The sequence below is a fragment of the Coregonus clupeaformis genome, chromosome 26 (genome assembly GCF_020615455.1).
Source record: "Coregonus clupeaformis isolate EN_2021a chromosome 26, ASM2061545v1, whole genome shotgun sequence".
Lineage (NCBI taxonomy): Eukaryota > Metazoa > Chordata > Actinopteri > Salmoniformes > Salmonidae > Coregonus > Coregonus clupeaformis.
Genome location: NC_059217.1, coordinates 387,214 through 410,628, shown reverse-complemented (window position 1 = coordinate 410,628; position 23,415 = coordinate 387,214). Strand labels below are relative to the sequence as shown.

At 43.9% G+C, this 23,415-nt stretch overlaps 1 protein-coding gene across 2 annotated transcripts in view; it reads right to left on the bottom strand.

The window, feature by feature from the left end:
- LOC121540040 (trafficking protein particle complex subunit 8) overlaps positions 1-23,415 on the bottom strand; it is a 59,282-nt gene that overhangs the window by 8,476 nt on the left and 27,391 nt on the right. For both annotated transcript variants that reach the window (XM_045207695.1, XM_045207696.1), the window contains 13 exons: positions 21,063-21,168; positions 18,659-18,853; positions 16,000-16,175; positions 15,693-15,767; positions 15,381-15,507; positions 14,857-15,014; positions 13,711-14,198; positions 12,090-12,252; positions 11,668-11,764; positions 7,086-7,154; positions 6,935-6,993; positions 6,583-6,786; positions 2,862-2,963 (listed from right to left, as the gene is read on the bottom strand). In XM_045207695.1, coding sequence (XP_045063630.1) covers positions 2,862-2,963; positions 6,583-6,786; positions 6,935-6,993; positions 7,086-7,154; positions 11,668-11,764; positions 12,090-12,252; positions 13,711-14,198; positions 14,857-15,014; positions 15,381-15,507; positions 15,693-15,767; positions 16,000-16,175; positions 18,659-18,853; positions 21,063-21,168 — 2,019 coding nt within the window. The remainder of the gene's footprint in view (positions 1-2,861; positions 2,964-6,582; positions 6,787-6,934; positions 6,994-7,085; positions 7,155-11,667; positions 11,765-12,089; positions 12,253-13,710; positions 14,199-14,856; positions 15,015-15,380; positions 15,508-15,692; positions 15,768-15,999; positions 16,176-18,658; positions 18,854-21,062; positions 21,169-23,415) is intronic.

Sequence of the window (23,415 nt, the reverse complement as noted above, 5' to 3'; positions counted from 1 at the left end):
CTCAATGCAGCTTCACGTATAAATGCAACTCATTTACCCACCCGCGCACAGGACAAATATTTAAGATCAAAGGCCTGATTACCTGCAGGTCCACCAATGTTATTTACATGTAGAAATGTCCTTGTGTTCTGTCTTACATAGGGAAAACCCGTAGAAGCCTTAAGACACGGATCAGTGAGCACCGCAGCAATATATGGACAGGTGAGACAGAAAATCTGGTTGCTGTTCATTTTGTACAAGCTGGACATCCTATTAGTTCTCTGTGATACATTGGAATATAAATGGTCAAGATGTCATGCAGGGGAGGGGACATTGAGAGGAAACTTCTTCAAAGGGAATCTTTTTGGATCCACAGACTCAACACACTGTCTCCTCTTGGCCTTAACGAAGAGTTTGACTTGAAACCGTTTTTATAGTTTCAAAATGTCCAAATTGAATATTGCATGTGTATGTATATTACTGTAAATATTGATCACATTCCTTGTGTATGATCATATATTTTGATACATTCATGTTAATATTGTGAACCTATGTTATACATTTTTTACCTCCTGTTTCAGGAAGTGATGTCACTGAGTACTACCCCTATATATAGGACCTTCCACCCCCACCTGGGATATGGATGCCTGATGAAGACCTAAGGGTGGAAACGTTGTTATAAATAAATATCACCTGGGAGCATGAGCAGCAGTGTGCGGCGTTTTCCTTTCCATTTTTCATGAGTTTGCCTACAACTCCACCACCAGCGGAAAGTACCTGGATGTGCGCATGTTTTTCCAGCCTTTGTACCTGCCTCCTAAGCGCTCATCTGTGTAGCGTAGACCCTTCCTTACACATGTTGGCCCATAAACCCATGAGGAGCATAGGTCAGAGTAGACACTAACCCTGTAAAAACCTCTACCAGGCCTGAGTCCGACATACCAAGCTTTCCAGTGTCACCCTGGCCCCACAGATTACAGGGTGTTTGGGAGGTGGCCAAGTAAACACTTAGCCCAAGTCGAATTCAGTGCCCTGTTGGACCTTGGCAGGGAGATATAGAGGCTTTTAGGTAGTGAATGATAGCGCATTCTCCAAGAAGAAGGATCGCTTTGTTTTGTTTGTGCTTTTGTCGCAATGCAGAGGAGTCCAGGAGTGTGTATAGTTATTCAGCTTGTGTGTACACTACCGGACAAACGTTTTTGAACACCTACTCATTCAAGGGTTTTTCTTTATTTTCACTATTTTCTACATTGTAGAATAATAGTGAAGACATCAATACTATGAAATAACACGTTGAATCATGTAGTAACCAAAAAAGTGTTAAACAAATGAAAATACATTTTATATTTTATATTCTTCAAATAGCCACCCTTTGCCTTGATGACAGCTTTGCACACTCTTGGCATTCTCTCGACCAGCTTCATCTGGAATACTTTTCCAACAGTCTTGAAGGAGTTCCCACATATGCTGAGCACTTGTTGGCTGCTTTTTCTTCACTCTGCGGTCCGACTCATCCCAAACCATCTCAATTTGGTTGAGGTCATGCGCACATGACTAAGTCACTTTGGATAAAAGCGTCTGCTAAATGGCATATTAAGGTCAGGGGATTGTGGAGGCCAGGTCATCTGATGCAGCACTCCATCACTCTCCTTCTTGGTAAAATAGCCCTTACATAGCCTGGAGGTGTGTTGGGTCATTGTCCTGTTGAAAAACAAATGATAGTCCCACTAAGCCCAAACCAGATTGGATGGCGTATCGCAAAAGAATGCTGTGGTAGCCATGCTGGTTAAGTGTGCCTTGAATTCTAAATAAATCACAGACATTGTCACCAGCAAAGCACCCCCACACCATAACACCATCTCCTCCATGCTTTACGGTGGGAACTACACATGCGGGGATCATCCGTTCACCCACACCACGTCTCACAAAGACATGTCGGTTGGAACCAAAAATCTCAAATTTGGACTCCAGACCAAAGGACAAATTTCCACCGGTCTAATGTCCATTGCTCGTGTTTCTTGGCCCAAGCATGTCTCTTCTTCTTATTGGTGTCCATTAGTAGTGGTTTCTTTGCAGCAATTCAACCATGAAGGCCTGATTCACACAGTCTCCTCTGAACAGTTGATGTTGAGATGTGTCTGTTACTTGAACTCTGTGAAGTTTATTTGGACTGCAATTTCTGAGGCTGGTAACTCTAATGAAGTTATCCTCTGCAGCAGAGGTAACTTTGGGCCTTCCATTCCCGTGGCGGTCCTCATGAGAGCTAGTTTCATCATAGCGCTTGATGGTTTTTACGACTGCACTTGAAGAAACTTTCAAAGTTCTGTATTGACTGACCTTCATGTCTTAAAGTAATGATGGACTGTCATTTCTCTTTGCTTGTTTGAGCTGTTCTTGCCATAATATGGACTTGGTCTTTTACCAAATAGGGCTATCTTCTTTATAGCCCCTCTACCTTGTCACAACACAACTGATTGGCTCAAACGCATTAAGAAGGAAAGAAATCCCACAAATTAACTTTTAACAAGGCACACCTGTTAATTGAAATGCATTCCAGGTGACTACCTCATGAAGCTGGTTGAGAGAATGCCAAGAGTGTGCAAAGCTGTCATCAAGGCAAAGGGTGGCTATTTGAAGAATCTCAAATATAAAATATATTTTGATTTGTTTAACACTTCTTTGGTTACGACATGATTCCATATGTGTTATTTCGTTGTTTTGATGTCTTCACTATTATTCTACAATGTAGAAAATGGTACAAATAAAGAAAAACCCTTTAATGAGTAGGTGTTCTAAAACTTTTGACCGGTAGTGTACACTACACAGTTGAAACAAAATGGTGAATTGAATGTTTAAAATGGTTTCTCAATAAATGTGTGTACCTCTTTCTGTGTCAAAGAGCAGGCCTCTTTGTCAATGGTCTGTAGAGCCACATGAAGCTGTCCCTCTAGGATCACCTGCTTGTTGTCCTCAACAACAAATGCCTGTAAACAAAACAAACAAACATTAGCAACATCATTGACCTGATGCCAATAGCAAAACAGCAAAAACAACTTCAGCAATCAGCTCAACAAAAACTTGACATAAAATGTACATTTACATTTTAGTCATTTAGCAGACGCTCTTATCCAGAGCGACTTACAGGAGCAATTAGGGTTAAGTGCTTTGCTCAAGGGCACATCGACAGATTTTTCACCTAGTCGGCTCGGGGATTAGAACCAGCGACCTTTCGGTTACTGTCACAACGCTCTTAACCACTAAGCTTCCTGCCGCCCCAGGCATGTACTCTTTATTAATGCATCAACAATGGAACAATGGAGCATGTAAAAAAAGGCCATGCCTGTGCACCTGACTTTTCAAACAGTCCCATTAGGGTGATTTCTCCCCTTCTCAGCTGTCTATCACAGCCTCTTAGTTTCAGCCAATCGGTGTCCCCGAATTGACATTTTGACTCTGGCCCCTCCCACTCTAGCTCAGTGGTTATTGTCTTCAGCCGATGATGACGCAAAGTTTGGCTGGAGAACAAGTTTTTACTGTGTTTACTAGGAAGATTGTGCATGCATCAAGTGAGTTGTGGGGTATATTGTCGGGAGGGTTAATGCTACGTTATTATGATAGACTGCAAGCAATTACCCTTAGGCCTAATTACCTTGTTACATCTGTAGCTGTATAGTACTGCTGGAGCTTATGTACATTTCAGATACTCAATGTGCATGTTGTTTAGAAGTGCCTGTATTGCATTGAATGCATGAGTGTTGTGCAGTAGATGTTCTTGTTTAGAGATGTTTAATTCCTATAGCCTGTATGCGCACTTTACCTCTGCGCTTTCATAGTTCGCACTACTGTTAAAAGCTGCAATACGTAACTTTTTGGGTGACCCGACCAAATTCACATAGAAAAAAAAGCAAGTCTAAAATGCAGTAGATCTGTTCTATGTGAGCTATTTTTATGCTTCCCATTTTTAAGTAAAATGTTTGCGTTTTACCTTCTGTTTTGTACACCAGCTTCAAACAGCTGAAAATACACTATCTTTGGTTATGGAAAATATATTTCACAGCAGTTTGGATGGTACAATGATTCTCTACACTATACTTGCTTGTTTTGTCAAATAAACTGAAATTAAGGGTCTCCCGAGTGGCGCAGCGGTCTAAGGCGTCACTACAGACCCGGGTTCGATCCCAGGCTGTGTCGCAGCAAGCCGCGACCGGGAGACCCATGAGGCGGCGCTCAATTGGCCCATGCATCTGGGTTAGGGGAGGGTTTGGCTATTGCGCTCTAGCGACTCCTTGTGGTGGGCTGGGCGCATGCACGCTTTATTCTGTCGCCAGTTGTACCGTGTTTCTTCCGACACATGGTGCGGCTGGCTTCCGGGTTAAGCGAGCAGTGGTGGGGCTTGGCAGGGTCGTGTTTCGGAGGACGCATGGCTCTCGACCTTCGGCTTTCCTGAGTCCGTAGGGGAGTTGCAGCGATGGGACAAGACTGTAACTACCAATTGGATATCACAAAATTGGGGAGAAAAAGGGGTAAAAGTACAAAAATAAAAAAAATTGCCGAACGATTATAATTTTAGCAACCAGGAAATGGCGGAGTGATTAGTGCAACTTTAAGCCATGGTGAGAGATTCTAGAAGTTTCAGAGTCTGTCCTCGGCCCTGCATGCACAGTAAGATTTATGACTCTATGGTGATAGAAAAATATCAGATAAGCGCACCACCAGTCCTGAGAGCAAGGGCCATAAATCTTGCATGTCCAAGTAAGTTCTCTCTCCTGTGAGATGTTTATACATATACTGCTGTTAATGTGTATGCTGTTATGTGAATATCCCTGTATATATGCTATGCCATTCTTTCCTGAGTAGATATTCCTATTGCATAGCTTACAACATGATATATTGGTTCTTACCTTTCAGAACCACAAGTCCATTCCTAATTGTAACATGAAGATCACTTCTAGTCTGTGTTTGCTAATGTGTGGTGGTGACCATGAGCCAATAAAACTCTGGATATGGACACGTTTGCCTTGTTCTTGCTGGGCAGCCTGTAGCAAATCTATATACAAAAACATACGGACACCCCTTCAAATAAGTGGATTCTGCTATTTCAGCCACACCCGTTGCTGACAGGTGTATAAAATAGAGCACACAGCCATGCAATCTCCACAAACAAACATTGGCAGTCATAGGATGCCACCTTTCCAACCAGTCAATTCGTCAAATTTCTCCCTGCTAGAGCTGCCCGGTCAACTGTAAGTGCTGTTATTGTGAAGTGGAAACATCTAGGAGCAACAACGGCTCAGCTGCGAAGTGGTAGGCCAAACAAGCTCACAGAACAGGACCAGCGAGTGCTGAAGCGCCTAAAAATCATCTGTCCTCAGTTGCAACACTCACTACAGAGATCCATACTGCCTATGGATGCAACGTCAGCACAAGAACTGTTCGTTGGGAGCTTCATGAAATGGGTTTCCATGTCCGAGCAGCCGCACACAAGCCGAAGATCACCATATGCAATGCCAAGAGTCAGTTGGAATGGTGTAAAGCTCGCCACCATTGGACTCTGGAGCAGTGGAAATGCATTCTCAGAAGTGATGAATCACGCTTCATCTGGCAGTCCGACAGACGATTCTGGGTTTGGCGGATCCCGGGAAAACACTACCTGCCCCAATGCATAGTGCCAACTGTAAAGTTTGGTGGAGGAGGAATAATGGTCTAGGGCTGTTTTTCATGGTTTGGACTAGGCCCCTTAGCATGACAATGCCCCCATGCACAAAGTTAGGTCCATATAGAAATGTCTGTCAAGATCGGTGTGGAAGAACTTGACTGACCTGCACAGAGCCCTGACCTCAACCCCATCGAACACCTTTGGGATGAATTGGAACGCCGACTGCGAGCCAGGCTTAATCGCCCAACATCAGTGCCCGACCTGGCTGAATGGAAGCAAGTCCCCGCAGTAATGTTCCAACATCTATTGGAAAGCCTTCCCAGAAGAGTGGAGGCTGTTATAGCAGCAAAGGTGGGACCAACTCCATTTTAATGCCCATGATTTTGGAATGAGATGTTCGACGAGCAGGTGTCCACATACATTTGGTCATGTAGTGTATAACTGGGCAAATAACTCACAACTAGCAATGAATATCAACAAATGTGCACACTCGGCTAGGCTCGCTTTGATCTCAAAAACGAATTTCTTAACTGCATGATTGAAAGACCGCTCGTGCCTGCCAATGCATCCCTACAATAATTATATTCTGATGCGCTCTGCAGAGAGTGGGAGGACACTTGTAATATCTTACAAATAATGTCGCCAGACAAGTATTAATGTCAAGCCCTGTTTAGCCTGTCTCCTCCCCTTCATCTACACTGATGGAAGTGGATTTAACAAGTGACATCAATAACGGGATCATTCACCTGGTCAGTCTGTCATGGAAAGAGCAGGTGTTGCTAATGTTTTGTACACTCAGTGTAATACCACAGCCCTATATATGGCTACTAATGGCTAGTACAATACTAGTATTAATTGCAATAGAAGTCTATTTAAATTCTGTAGTCGTACTACTACTAGTAATACAAGTAGTAATAGTAAGTGTCCCTTTAATTCTGTGGTTTTACCTTCCAGAGAATAATGATGTCGAGGTCCACCTCGTTGCACTTCCTGACTACGCCCGTTATATCCTTGGCCCCGCCCCCATGCCCCGCCCCTTGACTCCTGGAATGTCTCCCCTGTGTCTCTATGGCAACGGGCAGTCTAAGAGACTCCAAGGGCTGACACCTCCGGAAGAAGAAATCTGCACATGGAGTGGTGGAGGTGATGATCTGAGGAGAGGAGACACCATACGTAGAGAGGAAGGGAAAGGGTGATAGTATTGATTTCTTGTTAAATAATGCATTCACAGCAATAACACGACAGCATTGACAGTCACAGATAACACTGTGTTTCCTCCTCTTGTATTGGTAAACATACCTGTTCATTCCCAAGGCTCAGGTCTGCAAAGGTGTATTTCTCTACTGCCTTCGAGGTAACTGAGAAAACAGGCATGACAGAAAAGAGATTCTCCTTATTGACTGATATTGCTGGTAGTGTGTGTGTGTGAAATGCATGCTTGTCATGTTACCTTGCAGGGGTTTGCATCGTGTTGCTCTGAAGCACAGCTTTCCCCTCTCTCTGCTGGTGAGTTTGCAATCTGGAATGACAACAAGAGGAGGATGAAAGAAAATATGTCCATCCTCTCTCTCTCTGAACTCTAACACTCTTGAACAGCCTTATTACAGTAACTCAGAAAGCCTCTGTTAGAACAACTGTATCAAAGCATCATGATCATGACACACACTACATATGCACAGCTATATATAAACTCACACATCCTTGGACTGTCTGAAGGCATGCTAATAAATGATTTAGCAAAGTATCGGACAAGGCCAGCTCTCTTTACTGCTAACAAAGAGCATATTTTAATGTCAAATGTTAAGTTAGCCAATTTAAGCCTTAGAGTGGGAGATGATTCAGAGAGCTAACGGATTGGCTGCTCACCCTGCACACACAAAGCTAGAAAAGCCAGCTAATGTTTTAACACATTGATGTTCTTTTCAGCTGACTGATTACCATTATAGGCCAGCTGCAGCTCAGTTGTTCTAAGCGGATAGTGTGTGTGTGTGTGATTTGTGTTCTAGGCCCACGGATATTTGTGTGATTAACAAATAGTGATGGGGGGCGGGAAATACAATAGTTAAATATCACACTTATTTTTAGACATTATGTCGATATTTAACTCCAAGTATCGATTTGTAATTTTGTTTTAATATAAATAAATAAATATATATATACAGTACCAGTCAAAAGTTCATGAGGTAGTCACATGGAATGCATTTCAATTAACAAGTGTGCCTTCTTAAAAGTTAATTTGTGGATTTGTTTTCCTTCTTAATGTGTTTGAGCCAATCAGTTGTGTTGTGACAAGGTAGGGGGGTTATACAGAAGATAGCCCTATTTGGTAAAAGACCAAGTCCATATTATGGCAAGAACAGCTCAAACAAGCAAAGAGAAATTACAGTCCATCATTACTTTAAGACATGAAGGTCAGTCAATACAGAACATTTCAAGAACTTTGAAAGTTTCTTCAAGTGCAGTCGTAAAAACCATCAAGCGCTATGATGAAACTGGATCTCATGAGGACCGCCACATGAATGGAAGACCCAGAGTTACCTCTGCTGCAGAGGATAAGTTCATTAGAGTTACCAGCCTCAGAAATTGCAGCCCTAATAAATGCTTCAGAGTTCAAGTTACAGACACATCTCAACATCAACTGTTCAGAGGGGACTGTGTGAATCAGGCCTTCATGGTCAAATTGCTGCAAAGTAACCACTACTAAAGGACACCAATAAGGAGGAGACCTGCTTGAGCCAAGAAACACAAGCAATGGACATTAGACCGGTGGATATTTGTCCTTTGGTCTGGAGTCCAAATTTGAGATTTTTTGTTCCAACCGCCATGTCTTTGTAAGACGGGGTGTGGGTGAACGGATGATCTCCACATGTGTAGTTCCCACCGTAAAGCATGGAGGAGGAGGTGTTATGGTGTGGGGGTGCTATGTTGGTGACACTGTCTGTGATTTATTTAGAATTCAAGGCACACTTAACCAGCATGGCTACCATAGCATTCTGCAGCGATACGCCATCCCATCTGGTTTGGGTTTAGTGGGACTATCATTTGTTTTTCAACAGGACAATGACCCACCAACACACCTCCAGGCTGGGTAAGGGCTATTTTACCAAGAAGGAGAGTGAGGGAGTGCTGCATCAGATGACCTGGCCTCCTGAGTGTGTATATAGGTAGCATATATATGCATGCTACTGTAGGTAGTGTTAGCTAGCGCTAGTCGGCTGTACCTGCGTCAAGACTATTTTCATCCGATAACTTGTTCTCCCTATTTTTGTTTATAGTGAGCCAACATGTTTTCAGCACTTCTATTTCCCCTGACTGATCAAAACTCGTTTTCTCATGCTTTCTCGTGTCTCTGCAGCAGACATAGTGAGCAATATTTTTGGAACATTAAATCGCAGTATCGATCGCAATACATATAGAATCATGAGAATCTCAACACATATCGTATCGGCACCTAAGTATTGTAATATCATATTGTGAGGTCCCTGGCAATTCCCAGCCCTATTAACAAACAGCAATTACTATTATAGAAGGAAAACATGATGTAGCTTAATGTATTGTATGTAGGCAACTAGCACTTCTACTGTGAACTAGTATGATCGCAGAGGAACAGAGAGAAGAAGAGAGAGAACAATGGAAAGAGGAAAGAGAGGGAGGAAGGGATAAGAGATGGTATTGGCAGAGGAGTGCAGATATTGACACTGTGTGTGTGTGTTATCGAGTGATCCTGCTGAGAGGCTAATTAGCGCATTAGCGGTGCAACATACGTTCTGGCAGCTTTCTGTACGCCACACACACCTCTACGTCATTGAGGAAGAATAACCCCCACAGATATCCCTTCTGATTAATGTGAATGTGCAATGTTATGAGGCAAGTCCACTGTGCTGGGGGGTTCTGTGTGTGGTGTCTCTTTTCCACTCTGTTCTGGTCACTGCCACCTCTATAGCGCCACAATTCCCCATGTGTGATGACAGAGCGAAAATGAGCAAAGTGACCTACTTGCAGAAGTGCCCACCCTGTGGTGTGTGTGGTGTGTGTGTGTGTGTGTGTGTGTGTGTGGTGATTACTGGAACTTCCATATAACACACTGCTTTAGGGAGTGGCTAAAAGTTCACTCTGCACTCGGCTATGTGTCCTGGCCACCAGCCACACCACTGGTCATCAGTCATGAAGCTAGTTCCCACGGGGATAGTCTAACCAGCCTGGCATAGAGATGAATAACAAGAGTTGGATCTGAATCACAGTACACTATCTATACAAAAGTACATGGACACCCCTTCAAATTAGTGGATTCTTCCATTTCAGCCACACTCGTTGCTGACAGGTGTATAAAATTGAGCGCACAGCCATGCAATCTCCATAGACAAACATTGGCAGTATAATGGCCTTACTGAAGAGCTCAGTGTCTTTCAAAGTGGCACCGTCATAGGATGCCACCTTTCCAACAAGTCAGTTCCTCAAATTTCTGGCCTGCTAGAGCTGCCTCGGTCAACTGTAAGTGCCGTTATTGTGAAGTGGAAACATCTAGGAGCAACAACGGCTCAGCCGCGAAGTGGTAGGCCACACAAGCTCACAGAACGTGACCGTCGAGTGCTGAAGCACGTAGCGCCTAAAAATCGCCTGTCCTCAGTTGCAATTCTCACTACAGAGTTCCAAACTGCCTCTGGAAGCAACGTCAGCACAATAACTGTTCATCGGGAGCTTCATGAAATGTGTTTCCATGGCCGAGTAGCACTAAACAAGCTTAAGATCACCATGCGAAATGCCAAGCATCGGCTGGAGTGGTGTAAAGCACGCCGCCATTGGACTCTGGAGCAGTGGAAACGCATTCTCTGGAGTGATGAATCACGTTTCACCATCTGGCAGTCCGACAGACGAATCTGGGTTTGGCGGATGCCAGGAGAACGCTACCTGCCCCAATGCATAGTGCCAACTGTAAAGTTTAGTGGAGGAGGAATAATGGTATGGTGCTGTTTTTCATGGTGTACTTCCAACTTTGTGGCAACAGTTTGGGAAGGCCCTTTCCGGTTTCAGCATAACAATGCCCCCATGTATAAAGTGAAGTCCATACAGAAATGGTTTGTCGAGATCGGTGTGGAAGAACTTGACTGGCATGCACAGAGCCCTGACCTCAACCCCATCGAACACCTTTGGGATGAATTGGAACGCCGACTGTGAGCCAAGCCTAATCACCCAACATCAGTGCCCGACCTCACTAATGCTCTTGTGGCTGAATGGAAGCAAGTGACTGCAGCAATGTTCCAACATCTAGTAGAAAGCCTCCCGGAGGAGTGGAGGCTGTTATAAGCAGCAAAGGAGAGACCAACTCCATATTAATGCCCATGATTTTGGAATGAGATGTTCGACGAGCAGGGGTCCACATACCTTTGGTCATGTAGTGTATGTAATACTGTATGAACTATGAAGGGCGGTCGCATAGCTATTGGATAGCATAAAAAGCCACCAATTGTAAGCCGCTCTGGATAAGAGAGTGTCTAAAAAATGACTAAAATGTGATTCTAAAATACTCTGTGACTTAGGAACATAACATTCTGTACGCTAACCTACCAAATGAACTAGATAGCCCAATCAAGGTAGCCCCTCCAAACAAGTGAACCTCACTGATCAAACCACCAAAACGCATCTAATTAACATAACAGCTATGGAACACAACCAAACACACCAAAGCAATCCAGTGGATGAAGTGAAACCTTCCTAACCCAGTCTGCCTGCTGCCACATGGCTAACTAGGAAACGACATAGTTTCCACAGACAGCATATCACCTAGCGATAGACTCCTCAGCAACACAAAAAGCTAAATAAAATCCTTCCAAATGAAACAACGGAAAGAAACAGTGAAAGAATTGAAAGGAGTGAAAAGCCACCAACTGAAACTTCTTAAATCAAGCATCTTCTTTGAATGGAAATGCACAAATCAAAAGCAGAGACCGAAATGTCAAACAGTCATCCAGTAAATGAGTTTAAGACTATTTGTAGTCCCATCTGAGAGGGCTACGGAGAGCAGAGGGACAAACCTTTGTCTTCTGCTGGGTTTATACACTTGTGTAGTCTCCACTGCTTACTGCTGCTAGAGACCTGTGCAATGTGAAACTCACGCACCCCAGCCTCACTCTGTAGAGAGAGAGAGAGAGAGAGAGCGAGAGAGAGAGAGAGAGAATATGTATCATAATGATCAGCATTTAAAGTCAACATATTGAACAGCAATGTCTGACTTAACATTCATGTGTACATCACATCCACATCAGCATGCCCTATCATGCTTGTACAGTTCACAACACAGTAGAAACTTGAATAACAAATGTACCATCAATCATCACCTTAACTATGAGTGATTGTGTGACTGAAATAGTATGTGTGCGTATGAGTATCACAACAGAACGTGTGTTAGTGTGTGTGTATAGCATGTTTTGTGTGTGCACGCATGTGTTGAGCTCACTGAGTTGATGTTCTCCACGTCAACAAAGACCAGCATGCTGCCGTTCCTCCCCTCCTCCCCCTCCTCCTCCTCCTCCGGCAGTGTGTTACTACGACAAGCTGTGGCCCGAACAGACAGTGAACGACTCACACAAATAAATACTGTGTGACGCAACACCCTGTGACTGGGGGGGTGAGAGAGAGAGGGGGAGGGAAAGAGGAGATGGAGAGAAGGGGGCAGGGAGGTAAGGAGGGGGAGAGAGTGGGGAAGGGAGAGAGAGGGGTTTGAGATGGAGGAAAGCAGAGAACGTGAGTGGAGTGACAGAAGGAGAGAGCAGAAGTTAGATGGAGGGATGGTCAAAAGAGAAACGGATGGAGGGAACGAGAGATGAGGAAAAAGAGATTGAGTCATTTAAATGTGTTCATGCAATGCATTTACAACTCAAACGTTGTGCTTAGTAATGCTGCAGGCTCTATATAATTGAAACTACGGAAACCACATTAAAATTAAACCATTTAATTTAAACAGATGATCAGGCACATTCTGTAAGATGTGAAAGGTCCTTTATGAAGAGAAAAATAAATAACTTTCCAAAGTAGAATGATATGGCTTTTCAAAAGTGTCCCAATTTGACCTCATTTGATCTCCAATGAGCACAGATTTTAAAGCAAGACTGACAAACATTCAGGGGTACATTCAGGATGTCTAGGAGGCTTAGAAATGGACACCTGTATTGAAATGATACCTAATATGATACCTAATATGATACCTAATATGATACCTAATATGCTGCAGGCAGTGCTTAAATTGGGCCGGTGCTCATCTTCCATTTTCTACTGCTTGATTACACCCCTCAAGTCAACTCTCATAGCATATTTGCTCTAAAATATGTGAAATTAAAACTTTTTAATTCAACTTGAAGCACTAGTCATGCTTAAAATAGACTAAATTAAAAAAAAATACTTTAATCATATAGAATTTAAATCATGTAATACAATTGGAGAAGAGACATGAGGAATCTCTTTCATGTTCCACTCCTTGGTTTGTGTACTAGTGAATAATCTTCAACTCTCCCTATGCCTCTCCTCTACCTGAATATAAAAAGGCTACTTTCTCCCCTTATCGCTTTCATGTTACACTATTTGGCTTGTGAATGTGTATTGACTAATGAGTGAATACCAGTCTTCTCTTTCCCTACCTGATCTTAACTTGTGTAGTCTTGTGTGAAGACTTGAAACGTAGGCAGCTTTCCCAATTTCTTTGAGGATTACATCAGCTCCGTTCCATCTTTTATCATGAGATATGAATGCAAGAAACTGTCTTTCATCAGGCAGCTTTCCCACAGCCCTACCTGAATATAATAGCCTGCTTTCTCTTCTAACTGATTAACAGGCTGCTCTCTCCCTTTTCTGGATGGCTGCTGTAGGCCTAATGTGTAGTGGGTAACAGGCTTCTCTCTCGAATAACTCTCCCCTATCGGATTATAAAAGGTTGCTCTTTTGCTCTCCCCTACCTGATTTGGATTCTCTCCCCTGCTTCAATGGCTGGTCTAATGTGGCTTTTCAGTATGTAGTGAGTAACAGACTTCACTCTTGAATAACTCTCCTCTACCTGACCTTGGCTTGTGTAGTGAATATCCTACCTGATCTTGCCTCCCTTCTCGGCGCTCTCGTAGTAGAACAGGAAGTTGATCTCGTGGACTCCTTCCTGGTCTGGTCCTCTCAGCCACAGGGGCAGCTGGGTAGATTCTCCAGGCTTTAGTGTCCCCTCTCCTAGAGGGATCTCTGCTACCCATTTACCCCCCGTACCCGCACCGGACACTCCTCCTCCTCCCAACCCTGTCCCCGACCCAAAGTCCCCCGCTGAAACCAGTGTCACCGCGGCAACGGACCCGGGCGTGGCGCCAGGGGGTGTGGCCAGAGTTTTGTAGGCGGAGCAGTTTTCAAAAGAGGTGGGGCTGAGTGGGGTGAGAGGTGTGGCTAAGGAGGTGCTTCCAAAGGTAAAGAAGTCTGGGTGCGTGGACGCCACCCGCAGGCCACACAGGGTAACGCGACTCACGTTACAGAACTCCACGTAAGCCTTCCTGATCTCACCACATAGCAGGGCGGTAGGGAACTGGAGGAAGAATACCTGGGGGGGTGCGAAAGGGAGAGAAAGCGGAGAGAGCGAGGAAGAGAGGGGTGGGGGGATGGGATAGTGATAGAGAAATGGGGACAGAGAGAGGTTAGTTAATGGGTGACCAGTTACAGTGTAGCAGTCTTTCTCAGGAGACCGGCAGATATAAAGCAGTGATAGGGAGGGACTTGGCTGCCAGTCATTTGAATATAGACTAGTCTGAATCCATCCCATAATTACTCATATACTGCCCAGTTCAATCTAAATGGAAATACATCGCCGAAATTGAGAAAGTAGATGGGGGAAAAAAGTAGATGAAATCCCGAAAGATGGAATAATCAGAAACCACCTTATTTTATTTTCACGACTATGTATGGATGGAACAGTTTGTATTTTTATGGACCATAGACATTTTCATATCGCTGGTATGGAACCATCAGTCATACAGGGAAAGAGGAGGGCAGACAGCAGAGAGTGAGGGGTGGAGAGCAGTGGGTAAAGGACAATGGACGAGCCCTGAATCAAAAATGTACCCCCTAGCCCCTACCTACTCCCTAGCCATTCCTGTGGATCTAAGAATTACTTCCACTAATCCAATCCTCTCAGATCTACAGAAGTGTCCAGTGAGTAGGGATCTAGAGATCCAGGGGTTGATTTGGAATTGAGCGAGTACCTCTAGCAGGGGCATGGGAGGGGTGATGGTGGGGTCGAGACGTCGGTCAGGACCGTGGCTGACTGAGGTCTTCTCCTCTTTGGTCTGGTTCAACCGTGGTCCCTGGATCTCTAGGTCCTGTCGACCACGAACTGACGTCCCCTCTGCCGCTGAGGGACCTGTTGAGAGGACCGCAACCACAATGGTCAGGTGAGAGGGACCAAAACAGGATAATAAACCGGGTGGTTCGAGCCCTTAATGCTGATTGGCTGAAAGCCGTGGTATATCAGAAAATTATTATTTACTGCTCTAGTTACATTGGTAACCAGTTTATAACAGCAATAAGGCACCTCGGGGGTTTGTAGTATATGGCCAATATACCACAGCTAAGGTCTGTATCCAGGCATTCTGTGTTAAGCTGTGCTAAGAACAGCCCTTAGCCGTGGTATATTGGCCATATACCACACACCCTCAGGCCTTATTGCTTAATTATAGTACTGGTTTTACTGTGTGTGTGTGACTGCATGACCATGTGTATATGTTACCTTCGCTCTGTGAGGCTGCGGTGCTGTTGATAGTAGTGTCTCCAGTAGAGGGGGTGGAGGCCAGGTTATAGACCAGACCCAGGATGTTGAGTTGACCTGTCTGGTGGGGCAGCAGTTTCAGACGAGCCTGAGGGAGGAGACAGAGAGGGGTCAGAAAGAGAACAAAATGAGAGAGACTAATTGTAAGAGGAAAAAGAGGAGAGACTGTGGGTTGGACATAGAGAGAAGTCACAGAAAATTAGGGAGAGAGAGAGAGAGAGAGAGAGAGAGAGGAAAGACAGCAAGAACAGAGAACCATAAAAGGCAGCTTACCAATCTCGTCTCCTCAGGGCTCAGGTAGAACTCTGGGATGACTTCTGTGGCGATGACGTCATCTTTCTGTGGGGTCTGCAGCAAGAGGGGTTGTAAAAAGTAGAGGTTAAATTAGCCTGCTGATGACCTTTGCAGACAGGACGAGCTGATTGAAGAATAGTACAGGTCATATTCAATAGGCACCAAAACGGGGAGGGACTTATCCAATAAGAAAAACGTGTTTTTGCTACGGTGTGTACTTATGAACACGAGCCTGCTCTTACAGCACTGTAGCCTCACAGACCAAAGGTAACACACACACTCTTACCCTGGGAGTGATGGCCTCCTTCTCGTTGCTGATGGCCACGGCGTCTCCGACCGAGTCTTCCTGCGGTTGCGGTCGATTGAAGTCTTTGAGCGTGAACTTCCAGAGCAGCGAGAGGTCAGAGAGAACCAGTGGAACCTTTAGAGGGTTCCGGAACACCACCTCAACTATGATGGGTTCTAGAGGTAGAGATGTAGAGAGAGCGATGTAGAAAGAGATGGCGACAAGGGGTGTTGAGAGAGAGAGAGAGAGAGAGAGAGACAGAGAGAGAGACAGAGAGAGAGACAGAGAGAGAGACAGAGAGAGAGACAGAGAGAGAGACAGAGAGAGAGACAGAGAGAGAGACAGAGAGACAGAGAGACAGAGAGACAGAGAGACAGAGAGACAGAGAGACAGAGAGAGAGAGAGAGAGACAGAGACGAGGGGTAGAGAGAGAGAGCGAGGTAGCGAAAGAGAGAGCGAGGTAGCGAAAGAGAGAGCGAGGTAGCGAAAGAGAGAGCGAGGTAGCGAAAGAGAGAGCGAGGTAGCGAAAGAGAGAGCGAGGTAGCGAAAGAGAGAGCGAGGTAGCGAAAGAGAGAGCGAGGTAGCGAAAGAGAGAGCGAGGTAGCGAAAGAGAGAGCGAGGTAGCGAAAGAGAGAGCGAGGTAGCGAAAGAGAGAGAGAGGTAGGAAGAGAGAGCGAGGTAGCGAAAGAGAGAGCGAGGTAGCGAAAGAGAGAGCGAGGTAGCGAAAGAGAGAGCGAGGTAGTGAAAGAGACGAGAGGTAGAGAGAGACGAGGTAAAGACAACAGGATGAGAACAGACAACACCACTTCAACTATGATTGGCTTTACATAGGAGCAAGCGAGAAAAGACACCAGGATGAGGACAAACACAACCAAAAGGTCTGAGGGTATACAGTGCATTCGGAAAAGTATTCAGACCCCTTGACTTACGTTACATCCTTATTCTAAAATTGATTAAATTGTATTTTTCCCTCATCAATCTACACACAATACCCCATAATGACAGAGAAAAGTTGTTTAAATAATTTTTTCACATTTATTAAAAATAAAACAGAAATACCTTATTCACATAAGTATTCAGACCCTTTGTTATGAGACTTGAAATTGAGCTCAGGTGCATCCTGTTTCCATTGATCATCCTTGAGATGTTGCTACAACTTGATTTGAGTCCACCTGTGGTAAATTCAATTGATTGGACATTATTTGGAAAGGCACACACCTGTCTATATAAGGTCCCACAGTTGACAGTGCATGTCAGAGCAAAAACCAAGCCATGAGGTTGAAGGAATTGTCTGTAGATCTCCGAGACAGGATTGTGTCGGGGCACAGATCTGGGAGAAGGGTGCCAAAAAATGTCTGCAGCATTGAAGGTCCCCAAGAACGCAGTGGCCTCAATCATTCTTAAATGGAATAAGTTTGGAACCACCAAGACTCTTCCTAGAACTGGCCGCCCGGCCAAATTGAACAATCAGTGGAGAAGGGCCTTGGTCAGGGAGTTGACCAAGAACCAGATGGTCAATCTGACAGAGCTCCAGAGTTCCTCTGTGGAGATGGGAGAACCTTCCAGAAGGACAACCATCTCTGCAGCACTCCACCAATCAGGCCTTTATTGTTGAGTTGCCAGACGGAAGCCACTCCTCAGTAAAAGGCACATGACAGCCCACTTGGAGTTTGCCAAAAGGCACCTAAAGGACTCTCAGACCATGAGAAACAAGATTATGTGGTCTGATGAAACCAAGTTTGAACTCTTTGGCCTGAATGCCAAGCGTCACGTTGAGGAAATCTGGCACCATCCCTACGGTGAAGCATGGTGGTGCCAGCATCATGATGTGGGGATGTTTTTCAGCGGCAGGGACTGGGAGACTAGTCAGGACCGAGGGAAAGATGAACGGAGCAAAGTACAGATAGATTCTTGATGAAAACCTGCTCAGGACCTCAGACTGGGGGGGAAGGTTCACCTTCCAACAGGACAACGACCCTAAGCACACAGCCAAGACAACGCAGGAGTGGCTTCGGTGTGGCCCAGCCAGAGCCCAGACTTGAACCCGATCTAACATCTTTGGAGAGACCTGAAAATAACTGTGCAGCAACGCTCCCCAACCAACCTGACAGAGCTTGAGAGGATCTGCAGAGAAGAATGGGAGAAACTCCCCAAATACAGGTGTGCCAAGCTTGTAGCGTCATACCCAAGAAGACTCAAGGCTGTAATCGCTGCCAAAGGTGCTTCAACAAAGTACTGAGTAAAGGGTCTGAATTCTTATGTAAATGTGATATTTCTGTTTATTTTTTGTGTGTAAAGAAATCTAAAAAACAGTTTTTGCTTTGTCATTATGGGGTATTGTGTGTAGATTGATGAGGAAATGAAAGAATAATCAATTTTAGAACAAGGCTGTTGCGTAACAAAATGTGGAAAAAGTCAAGGGGTCTGAATACTTTCAGAATGTTTTGTATGTGAGGATAGTGAATTCAATACTATTTATAATATGTGTGTGTGGTTGCAGGTGCAGGGTTGTGTGTGTGTGTGTGTGTGTGTGTGTGGGCTAACTATCAAGCTATCAGACTTATAGCTGAATAGAAGATAGAGATGAGGGAGTGGGATAAGAAAAGAAAGCCGTGCTAAAAGAAGGAGGAATGAGAGACAGGAGTGTTAGTGTACTTACCCTCCACAACAGCAAGCGGGATGCGGAGGTTGTCCGTCTGACTGTTCAGGCAGCACTGGGTGGGTTGAAACGTTGCCGGGACGACCCCACGGTTGGCGGCGGCAACCACCTGTTCCTCGAGGTCCTGCCACATGGCAGCTAGGTCCCGGTCAAACTCCTGGTCCAAGGACACGTGGGTGGCTGCCTGCTTCTCACCTGATCAATAAACCAATATCACAATCAATTAGGGATGTAACGATTCACTGATACGCATCAGTCCCCAGTTCAAATGTTTAAGATACGACTGCATCGGTCCGTTGGACCCCAAATCAATCCAAATGTAGCATGCATCGGTCAGGAAATCGATTAAAACGTTACGAAATCGCCTGTTTCCAAAAATGTTTTGCTCAAATGTCTTTTTACCTTCCGAAAATACCTCTCATCTATTGTGACAACTGTGTCCTCTCCTTCAGTGTCGAACTAAGCATGTAATTGTGTTGACAGTCATTGATCTACAAGTTATTTTGCATGTAGAAAAAGAAAAAACAGGCATTATCAGTAGCGTAGTCAAACTGTGCGCTATATGCAGCTTCGTGTGCTGACCAATGAGGTAGGCCTATTCCTCATCTAACACGTTAGTAAAATGGCTTGCGCAAAGCTGCTTTATTAGTTGAGTGACAACCAATGTAATTTACTAGGTTATTTTTTATCAAATGCGCCGTTGACAATTGTGTTTTACCGGAATGAAAGTAGCCTAAGGTACCTTCGGAGACAACTTATCTGTCTATAGGTAGGCTACATGCTGATCGAAGCTTACATTCGATTTTATTTCGATTGTTCAGGTTCTCCATCAGCAATAGTTTTGGTAGTTGTGCTTGAAACAATCAGTATATATGGTGATTTTTAGATATACAGGATGAAGTTGATAATTTCACAACGAGGACAGCAATCACTTTTGCAACCCGCAATGCATGGTCGAAGTGGGATAAGAAGAGAAGCTCACTCAGACTCTGTCAAAACTTCCAAACGATCTAAAAAAACATTTGATTATGAGACGGGTGAAAGCCAATAAATATATAGCAGAACTTTGGATATGTCATAGCTAATTTTAAAAGATAAATATTGATAAATTACTCTTCTAACACTTCAAATCTGCAAAAATGACAAATTAATTAATGGCTGATGGTGATTTCAGATCAAAAGTGTGTGTGTGGGGGGGGGGGGGACAAAAAGCAAACATCGCCCCCCCTAACTGATAGTGGTGTGGTAGATGCCCAGTTTCCCTTATGGCTCAGCTCAGAATCGCACCAAATCATTTCAAACTAAAACATATCGTTCCTGTAGCGTATCAGAGCCCATGTATCTAGATACGTATCAAATCGTCTTGAAAGTGAAAGATGCACATCCCTACAATCAATCGATCAATATCAAACCAATTAATTGATAAATCAATCAATCAGATCATTATGGATCAAACCAGCACTATGCAGTAGAACATATACTGCAATAATACAACTGAAAAATGACATTTTGGGCAAAAAATTGCTATGTGAGTTGGTTGATGCAAAAGGGATACATACAGACAAACATACACAAGCCTACAAACATTCCATAAATGCCACATTATCTCTGGTGGCTCTGTTGTGACAGACAGTGTCAGGAGATAATGACTTATCTAACTTCATGTTTGTGACCTTCTTTCCTCATTCCTACGTATGTAACGGTATGCCACGTCTCAACCCCCACAGGACAATACCTCCTTTTGTGCTGAAAATGTGTCTGATTTGAAATGTCTTCAGGACTGAGTCTTAATCCTAAATTACAAAACTAAGGACAGGCGGTTATGGTAGGAAACTAAATTATTATGTTTTGTTCGTTTGGAGGGCCTGTTTTAATGAAGCAGCTGTAATCAGTGGAGGAAGGAACTTTCTCCAGGGACGCTGATTTAGAAATGTATTTATTCAGCCCAGGCGGCCACCTCCACACACTTTGGCAATGTCTGAAATGGCACACTATTCCCCACTTGGTCAAAAGATGTGCACTATATAGGAATAGGGAGGTAGCTCAGTTGGTAGAGCATGGCATTTGAGGGTTGTGGGTTCCATGGGGTAAAAAAAAGAATAATGGCATAAGTAAGTCGCTCTGGATAAGAGCGTCTGCTAAAATGACGTAAAATGTAAAAAAATAAAATGTAAATTTGGGACGCAGTCTTTAACTCCTCTGATCTTCATTCAAAGTTTGACTCTTTAATAACGAAGCTAGTCACACTTTCACTCAGCAGCAGTGCACAAACACTAGACTTACGTCTCGTTTCACAGTCTCAAACGCACATTTAAGTTCACACACACACTGCACTCTGTCTCACAGCTATTTTGCAGCTTGAAATATGTGATTGGGGAGCAGTGTGTGTGTGTCTCAGTCTTACCCTCTGCCAGGCGGCGTTCATGGCCGAAGTAGACCCTGGTGGCAGAGCTGTTGATGCAGGGTAGGGGCAGCTGGGGTAGCGCCACCTCACACACACCCGTCACATTCTGGAGGAACAGGTAGAGCGCAAAGAGATACTGTTAACACACACACACACACACACACAAGGCTGTGACGGTCTTGGAATTTCAGGTTACAGTAATTGGCCAGGCCAATGTCAGACTCAAAAGAAACATGGCTTTTGTCTGCAATTTCACTATTATGAGTAGCATTTAATTTTTATTATTCAAGTTATTATTACTTCTAAATATTAGTCTAGTATACAAATTAAGTAATGCCAGATTGGAGAGGATTGTCACATTTTTCATATTGAGACAACTTAACACACAGGCTATCAGACTCAAAAGAAACGTGCAATTTCACTATTGCATTACGCTTCGTACACACATACACACGGAGGACCAGAGTTCTGTAGTGTGTGCAGTAGGGCCGGGACGACACCAGTATCGCAATACTCGTTAGTAACACGGAAAAACAGCCCTAATGTCAGGGGTGAAAGTAAGGCGGTACAATCCGGTAATAGTGGGGGTACGCCGTACCGGTAGAACATGAGCCACAATAATTAACACAAAATGTCAAGAAAACTGTAGGCTATTCCACCATCTTATCACTACTGCATTTCAGAGGCATGAAAAATCTGCGAATGGACTGGTAAACAGTTGCTATAGCCTACGCTCCAAAATTCAATGTGGTTCAACGAGAACACTGAAATTTGGCCAACACCGAGACGCGTGCGGACAGCAGTGGATGCATAAATTCTGGCCTAATGACAATTGCCAAATGTCATGACACTTTTTGGTGTTTTGTGTAACAGATGTCTCTTTCCATTCACCACTGTTTGGAGGCTGGAAATATGTTGCGAGTAAATGAATGTGCGCGGGTAGCCTAGTAAACAGCCATCACTAGCACAGAGAGGCTGCTGCCTACATAGACTTGAAAATCACTTGGCACTTTAATAATGCCACTTTAATAATGTTTACATATCTTGCATTACCCATCTCATATGTATATACTGTATTCTATACTATCTATTGCATCTTAGCCTATGCCACTCTGATAATGACATTGCTCATCCATATATTTATATATTCTTATTCCATTCCTTTACTTAGATTTGTGTGTATTAGGTTTTTGTTGTGTAACTGTTAGATATTACTTGATAGATATTGCTGCACTGTCGGAAAGCATTATGCTACATTCGCAATAACATCTGCTAACCATGTGTATGTGACCAATACGATTGATTTGTTAAAGGAGCCCTTTGAAGTGATTGTTTGACAATCCGATGAAAACATCATGACTGGTTGTGTTTATGCCACAAAAGGTAATACATTCGAAAAGTTAAATGACAAATATTTACGACTACGCCCACAGAGATCTTATTTAATTAATTGGGATTCTATACTATATGTAAAAAAAAAAAAAACAAGGATCTTGGTGCAGGAGGGGATTGAATGTCTCTTCTGTAACCAAGAAGCTTGATCTTGACATCCAGCCACTTAGCTAGCAAGTTAGCAAACCGAATGCATAGCTGGAGCCCTGAGATGGATATAATTTATTTGACGCATCTTAGATTTCTCATAGTTATACTTAACTTATACACTGAACAAAAATATAAAATGCAACATGTAAAGTGTTGGTCCCATGTTTCATGAGCACAAAAAGCTTATTTCTCTCAAATTCTGTGCACAAACTTGTTTACATCCCTGTTAGTGAGCATTTCTCCTTTGCCAAGATAATCCACCCCCCTGACAGGTGTGGCATATCAACAAGCTAATTAAACAGCATGATCATTACACATGTGCACCTTGTGCTGGGAACAATAAAAGGCCATTCTAAAATGTGCAGTTTTGTCACACAACACAATGCCACAGATGTCTCAAGTTTTGAGGAGCGTGCAATTGGCATGCTGACTGCAGGAATGCCCACCAGAGCTGTTGCCAGAGAATTTAATGTTAACTTCTCTACCATAAGCCGCCTCCAACATTGTTTTAGAGAATTTGGCAGTACGTCCAATAGGCCTCACAACCGTAAACCACGTGTATGGCGTCGTGTGGGCGAGCGGTTTGCTGATGTCAACCTTGGGGACAGAGTGCCCCATGGTGGTAGTAGGGTTATGGTATAAGTAGGCATAAGCTACGGACAACGAACATGATTGCATTTTATCGATGGCAATTTGAATGCACAAAAATACCATTATGTTTTTTTATCTGTGACCAACAGATGCATATCTGTATTACCAGTCATGTGAAATCCATAGATTAGGGCCTAAATGAATTTATTTCAATTGACTG